Consider the following 8013-nt stretch of genomic DNA (forward strand, 5'->3'; position numbering starts at 1 on the left):
ACGCTAATCTCTTCGCATAGGTGAACTAGGATGTGCGTCATGATGTTGAAGAAGGATGGTGGGAACACCAACTCGAAACTGACAAGACATTGCACCAAATCATTCTCTAACCTTGGTATGATTTCTGGATCGATTACCTTTTGAGAGATTGCATTGAGGAATGCACATAGCTTCACAATGGCTAATCGAACGTTATCCGGTAGAAGCCCCCTCGATGCAACCGGAAGCAGTTGCGTCATAATCACGTGGCAGTCATGAGACTTTAGGTTCTGAAACTTTTTCTCTGCCATGTTTATTATTCCCTTTATATTCGACGAGAAGCCAGACGGTACCTTAATACTGAGCAGGCATTCAAAGAAGATTTCCTTCTCTTCTTTGGTAAGAGCGTAGCTGGCATGACCCTGATGTATGCCGTCTTTTCCATGCATACGTTGTTGGTCCTCCCGTGCCTCAGGTGTATCTTTTGTCTTCCCATACACGCCCAAGAAGCCAAGTAGGGTCACGCAAAGATTCTTCGTCACGTGCATCACGTCGATTGCAGAGCGGACCTCTAGATCTTTCCAATAGGGCAGGTCCCAAAATATAGATTTCTTCTTCCACATGGGTGCGCGTCCGTCAGCGTCATTCGGAACAGGTTGTCCGCCAGGACCCTTTCCAAAGACTATCTTCAAATCCTTGACCATATCATGTACATCAGCACCAGTACAGTGGCGAGACTTCGTCCGGTGATCCGCCTCACCTTTGAAATGCTTGCCTTTCTTTCTTACGGGATGCCTGCTCGGAAGAAATCGACGATGTCCCAGGTACACATTCTTCCTACAATTGTCCAAATATATACTGTTGGTATTATCCAAACAGTGCGTGCATGCGCGGTATCCCTTGTTTGTCTGTCCTGAAAGGTTACTGAGAGCAGGCCAATCATTGATGGTCACGAACAGCAAGGCCTTTAGGTCAAATTCTTCCCTCATGTGCTCATCCCACACACGTACACCTGTTCCATTCCACAGCTGTAAGAGTTCTTCAACTAATGGCCTTAGGTACACATCAATGTCATTGCCGGGTTGCTTAGGGCCTTGGATGAGCACTGGCATCATAATGAACTTCCGCTTCATGCACAACCAAGGAGGAAGGTTATACAAACATAGAGTCACAGGCCAGGTGCTATGGTTGCTGCTCTGCTCCCCAAAAGGATTAATGCCATCTGCGCATAGACCAAACCATACGTTCCTTGCGTCATCTGCAAACTCCTTCCCGTACTTTCTCTCAATTTTTCTCCACTGCGACCCGTCAGCGGGTACTCTCAACTTTCCGTCTTTCTTACGGTCTTCTCTGTGCCATCGCATCGCCTTGGCATGCTCTTTGTTTTGGAACAAACGTTTCAACTGTGGTATTATAGGACCATACCACATCACCTTGGCAGGAATCTTCTTCCTGGGGCGCTCGCCCTCGACATCACCAGGGTCATCGCGCCTGATCTTATAGTGCAATGCACCGCATACCGGGCAAGCGTTCAAATCCTCGTACTCACCGCGGTAGAGGATGCATTCATTAGGGCATGCATGTATCTTCTGCACCGCTAACCCTAGAGGGCAGACAGCCTTCTTTGCTTCGTACGTACTCTCGGGCAATTCGTTGTCCTTTGGAAGCATATTCTTTATCATTACCAGCAACTTTCCAAATCCCTTGTCAGATACACCATTCTCTGCCTTCCATTGCAGCAATTCCAGTGTGGTCCCAACTTTTTCTTGTCAGCTTCGCAATTCGGGTACAACAATTTCTTGTGATCCTTTAACATGCGCTGCAACTTCTTCTTCTCCAAATCACTTGCGCAGTTTCTCTTTGCATCGGCAATGGCCCGACCTAGATCATCAGCGGGCTCATCTGATGCCTCTTCTTCAGCTTCTTCCCGCATTGCCGGCTCAGCTTCTTCCCCCATTGTTGTATCATCGTATTCAGGGAACCCATGGCCAGGATAGTTGTCGTCGTCCTCTTCTTCTTCATTGTCTTCCATCATAACCCCTCTTTCTCCGTGCTTGGTCCAAATATTATAGTGGGGCATGAAACCGAACTTAAACAGGTGGACGTGAATGGTTCTTGACGTAGAGTAATTGTGATCATTCTTACAGACTAAACATGGACAAGGCATAAAACCATCCGCCCGCTTGTTTGCCTCAGCCGCAAGCAGAAAAGTTTGCACGCCATTAATGAACTCGGGAGAGCATCGGTCATCGTACATCCATTGTCGGCTCATCTTCATTACACAACACCGAATAGACCAAATTAATACAAGTTCATACATAAAGTTCATACATAAAGTTCATACATAAGGTTCATACAAGACTTAAATGCAACAAACAAATAACTCTCTAACTAAAGAATTTAAATGCAACAACAAATGCGATCAAGATCGCAACTAAGGTAACAATTGATCCAACAGCGTAATGATACCAAGCCTCACTATCAATGGCATATTTTCTAATCTTTCTAATCTTCAAGCGCATTTTCTCCATCTTGATCTTGTGATCATCGACGACATCGGCAACATGCAACTCCAATTCCATCTTCTCCCCCTCAATTCTTTTCAATTTTTCTTTCAAATACTCGTTTTCTCTTTCAACTAAATTTAACCTCTCGACAATAGGGTCGGTTGGAATTTCCGGTTCACAAACCTCCTAGACAAAAATATCTATGTCAACTTGATGGGCATAATTTGTCATAAACACAAAATGCAACAACTAGTTTTAAAAGAGAATATACCACATCCGAATCATAACAAGGACGAGGGCCGACGGGGACGGATATCAAAACCATGGCACTATGTATAACAAACAACGTACGGGTAAGATAATTATACGAGTAACTATATATCCAAATCACACAAACATCAATTTGGTAATGTAAAATATTCATGAACAAGAGGCTCACCACAAGGTGGTGCCGGCGACGGAACGGTGCGGGCGATCGACTATGGTTACGACGGAGATTTAGAAGGCACTAAGTAAACCACACCTACATATGCAAACTAAGTGTTAGTTTTGACCACAAATTGCATATAAATCAAATACTAGCACATATATTTTCTACCAAATTACTAAACTCATAAATTAATCACTATACAAAGCATTGCAAGAGCTAATCTAGCAATGAGAGATGAAAGGACAAAGTTGCTAACCTTTGTGATCATTTGAATGGATGGGGGCCTTCAAATCTTGACAAATTTTGGGCAAAATGTGTGATGAGCTCGAGAGGAAGAGGAGAAGAACAGAGAGGAGAGGGGAAAGGGGAAGAACAGAGCGAGCTCGGGTGGACGAAGGGCTTATGTAGGACGACCTTTAGCACCGGTTCGTGCCATGAACCGGTACAACAGGTGCTGGAGGGGCCCCGGACTGACAACACCCTGCCACCACTCACTTTAGTACCGGTCCGTGGCACGAACCGGTGCTAAAGGTCGGCCACGAACCGGTACTAATGAAAGCGGCTGGCTAGCCGTTGGAACCGGCACTAATGCACACATTAGTGCCGGCTCAAAAGAAAACCGGCACTAATGTGCTTGACATTTGACCCTTTTTCTACTAGTGCACGATCATGCATGCTTGTGGCCGCTAGCCAGATCGAGAGTGGTGCACACCACGTCGCGCCAGAAGCATCCATGGGGAACGAGAACGTATCCTGTGGACCGAACGATCTGGTGCACCAAATGCTCCAATAGCTTGTGGGCCATTATATGCGGAATGAAGGGACCTGATCCATCTAGGTGGAGCCTACTGGCACATTTACAAAATAACCCTGAGGTGCAGTTAAATCTAGCGAATCGACTCCCCCCACCCAGTTCATCTCTCTCCCGTCGCCTTTTGCTATACCACCAGACCAGGCTGAGATAGGGTTACAGAAAATGGGGAATCTGCTCTGCGATCAATTGTGTCTACATAGCGGCGTTGCACCTCCGGAGATGTCGACACTATGGTTGAATAGGAGCTGGCCATCATCCTTTACATCAGGTGATCCGAGGTATGAGCATGAATTTGATTCTTCTATTCTTCATGTGCATCCATACTTAGTTCTTCCGCTCATCAGTTTCCCCAATTTGTCTGAAACCGGCATTTGGGAATATGAATGCCTGGAAGGGGAATTGCTAAACCTAGGTTCACATATATTTTTGGATTTGGTTTCTCTTATTGTTACTGTCGTTTGTAGCCAGCCTACTATATGTCATCCTCATGTGACAATTTTTCAACTCTGCAAAGCACCGTTCAATCTTTTCCTCTGTGTTTTATTGCTCTGTACTTTAGCATAATTCTTGCACCATAATTTAGCAAGTGAGAACATCTGCAGCAGTTCAAGAATCTTGCGCATATTTGCTTCTTCCTTTAGCCATGTGTCAAGTTCATATTCTATTCTTATAACTCATCACCACTCTCTCCTAATTCATTCAATTAATGGCTGGGAGATATTGTGACTAATGTTGTTCCAGTTGACTTAAATGCATTATGTTGTTGATTGAAACTAGGAATGGTGTGACTGTTTGAGGATGCATGAGCTACAAGTTTACCCTTATAATCTTATCCTCTTTCACAACAGGCTGACTGGAAAAAAAATATGATGCACTCTCTATTCTGTTTCTTGGTTTTTACAAATTTAAATAGGAAGTGCACTTACGATGTCCAATTTGAAATTTGTAAAAGTAGTACTACTTGTTTCTGATCCTGATTTTCGTGCTGAACATTTTGATATATTATACGTTTTTTTCTGGCATCGTATGCAAAAGTTATAGCCGTTTTACATTTTCCCTACACTTTTTGCAAAACATGTCCAAATTTAATTTTTTAAATTTTCCTAACTAGTAGATGTGGTAACATAACTACATCTCGAAGGATTTTAACTTTTGAAGTTTTTATCCTTTTTTTTTGCTTTTTACAAAACTGAAAAGGCGATACACTGGGGGGGGGGGGTACGAACCGGTACTAAAGGTCTCAACCCCATTAGTACCGGTTCGTGGCACGAACCGGTACTAAAGGTTAAACCTTTAGTACCGGTTCGTGCCACGAACCGGTACTAATGGGCATCACACCCTTTAGTACCGGTTCGTGGCACCAACCGGGACTAAAGGTCCCATTTGAACCGGGTGTAATGCCTGTACGGTGCCCTTGCCGCTCGAACCGGGACTAATGCTCACATTAGTCCCGGTTCGTAATGCAACCGGTATTAATGCTCTTTTCTGGCTGAACCAAAGCCCCTTTTTCTACTAGTGGTAGTTGTAGACCCCTTGATCTCAGTTGAGAGGGCCCTTATTGACTTAGGGCGCCTTGCTTTCCGGAGGCCCTTTGGCCCCCCGGAGTCCGCCACCTGGCGTGAGTTACTAGATTGCGTGGCCCTCCACGAGCCTGTGGTGGACGGTGGCCCGGACCAAGTGCGATGGCGGCTCGAGCCTTCGGGCCAATTCTCCACTAAGTCTCTCCACCATGCCATCGCCCCCTCCTCCGCCCCTCCCCCCCTCGCGACGGTTTGTTCCATCCGCTTGCCTCTGAAAATCCGGATCTTCATGTGGCAGTGGATTCGCGGTCGGATACCGTCGGGCGTGGAGGTCCGCAAACGTAATGGCCCGGGCACTGGCCTTTGCCCGCTTTGCGCCACCCCGAAGACTCGAACCACATCTTCTTTTCCTGTGTGTCTGCGCAATTCGTGTGGAGTTGCTTCCGTGAGGTGGTGGGTGGAAATTGGTGCCACACCAACTTCCCCAGCCTGTATTCGGAACTCCAGTCCTCCCCCTTGGCCTCTCGCCACATTAGGTGGCTTGAGATTGGGGTCATCGCTTGGACCCTCTGGACGATCCGTAATAAGCTGGTGATCCAGCGCGCTCCTCTCCGATGGGCTACTGACGCTATCTTCAAACTGTCTGGTTTCTTGCAGCTCTGGCGGCCGCTTAGCCGCCCTGATGACCGGGACGCCATCTCTGCCTTCATCGCCGATCTCCGCTCGATGGCCGTCCGTCTGTCTCCACCGCCCCCTTCGCCACCGCTGGAACCCGATTAGATGCTTGTTGGGGCCCCCGGCTCTTCTCTTTTAGTTTTTTTGGGCTTGTTGACCTGTGCCCTCAGCAGAACCTTCATACTTGTGTGTGAGACTTGGGTGCGTGTATTTGAACTAGTCCATGTATGTGTGCTCTGTGGCGGTTTGCTTTATTTATAAAGCGGGGCGAAAGTCTTTTTCGGTTAAATCCTACTCTCGTGGCACCATGACCATGTGACACGTGATCAGCCGGTATCTTTCAAGAAACGACCCTCCTGCCTTATCATTACTGCCACTATCATAGTAAATCGGGATTCTGGGTCGTGTTCCCGTTGTGGAGTTGCTTTCTTGCACAGGATCATGTTGATCGATCGATGGCGACGCTAGTTCATATATCATATGTATTAGTCCGTCACTAGTCTTTTTTGAGACGCTCCTGTGTAATTCGATTTGGACATATTTTTCTGATAAAGTATGTTTTTATTGACTCATAATGTAGCATCGCGGGATACGATAGCAAAGAGCTAAGTCATATAAGACCGAAGCTCTGCCAAGGTAATGAGGAAAAAAAACTGAAGCGATAAAAACAACGATCTGAGTTAGGTTGGTGGGAATAATCTGAGTGACTCGTTGTCGAAATAACATTCGTTCTGAAGGTCAGGACATACATGGTTATTCCCATGGATATTCGGTGTTTAGTATTTTGACATAATCCTTTAGGAAATTTTCCTACTGACCCCATTGAACTTCATTTCATATGAAAACTGTAATATCTGTTACATTTTCCCTTTCTGTTACAAACTACTCCCTCCGTAAACTAATACTATAATATCTGTTAGATCACCTCTGTCTTAAAATATAAGATGTCTAAAACTATGGCCTAAAAAACGTCCTATACTTTGAGATGGAGGTAGTATATTTTATAGAAATCTCCAAATCGTCGTGTTTTTGTAATATACAGAAGGGGTTTATTTAACCTGTCACGGATTTAGAAAATCATTTGGCTGACATGTGATTAGTCTCCTGCACACCTGATCCCTGAAACAGAGATGAAATTACTCATTAATCAGCAAGCATGAATGAGCGCGTGTGCATGTGCGTGCGCTACTGTTGAGATGCACTTACGCTGGACTTCTTGCTATAGTGGATGGCGTCATGGACGTCCGTGTCGGCGGCCCTGCCGTGGTACGCGATGCTCGACGTGGCCCCGCGCGCCGGGCTCGCCGCCAACGTGAACCTGCTGCTGTGCCTCCGCGCGATCGCCCTGACCTTCCGGTACAGTGGCATCACGAACCGCAGCACCTTCCAGGGCGCCGACGACCCCGCGCGGCGCCTCCCGGCACACAACGTCGACCGCGACCTGGAGTGCTTGCTCGTCGCGCTGGTGCACGCACTCAGCGAGACTAGCGTGCTCCGCGCCGAGTGGGAGACCGGCGACGACAAGGCTGACAACCACAGCGCGCTCGGGGCGTCCGCACTGTGATGCCGACTGGTGATCACCGACTCGTCGCCGGCTTCTTGCGCGCCGGAGCCGCCGCCGCCTCCGGGCTCGCAGTCGCAGGGGAGGAGGCGGCTCGCGCTGATCTGCAGCATCGGGGACGGTGCGGCATCGTCTACTACCGGCAGGTCGAAGTCGAAGTCGCTCGCCGCCGTGGCTAAGTCTAAGTCGATGGAGAAGAGATCGTCGTGGGGGTACAAGTCGATGAAGGAGGACGACGTTGAGATTCGGAAGGAATGACCGACGCTGTGGACGAGGCGGTCCAAGGACGGCGGCGAGTGCCGTGCGCTGTCGTCGAGCCACCCGAAGAAGAAGCACTCGTACTCGACGAGGTGCCGCAACGACGTGCTGCCCTCCATGCGCTCAGGCTCAGCGTTGGAGCTTGACGGGTGTGGTGGTGCATGATGCATCGGGCTGAGCACGGGCATGACACGCATATATGGGCAGGTGAGTCGTGTCGTCTGGTGCAAATCCGCTTTTTTTGTTTTTGGAATCTACTACAGCGCGAC

At 47.7% G+C, this 8013-nt stretch overlaps 1 protein-coding gene across 1 annotated transcript; it reads right to left on the bottom strand.

Annotated features, from left to right (window-relative positions):
* Positions 1-5920: 5920 nt before the first annotated feature.
* LOC123493563 (uncharacterized) lies at positions 5921-8013 on the bottom strand. The gene is made up of 2 exons (XM_045227269.2): positions 7132-8013; positions 5921-7044 (listed from the first exon to the last, which is right to left on the bottom strand). The coding sequence occupies exons 1-2, from the start codon at positions 7939-7941 to the stop codon at positions 7003-7005; spliced, it is 852 nt and encodes a 283-aa protein (XP_045083204.1). The 5' UTR covers positions 7942-8013; the 3' UTR covers positions 5921-7002.

This window comes from Aegilops tauschii, chromosome 4, assembly GCF_002575655.3.
Source record: "Aegilops tauschii subsp. strangulata cultivar AL8/78 chromosome 4, Aet v6.0, whole genome shotgun sequence".
NCBI lineage: Eukaryota > Viridiplantae > Streptophyta > Magnoliopsida > Poales > Poaceae > Aegilops > Aegilops tauschii.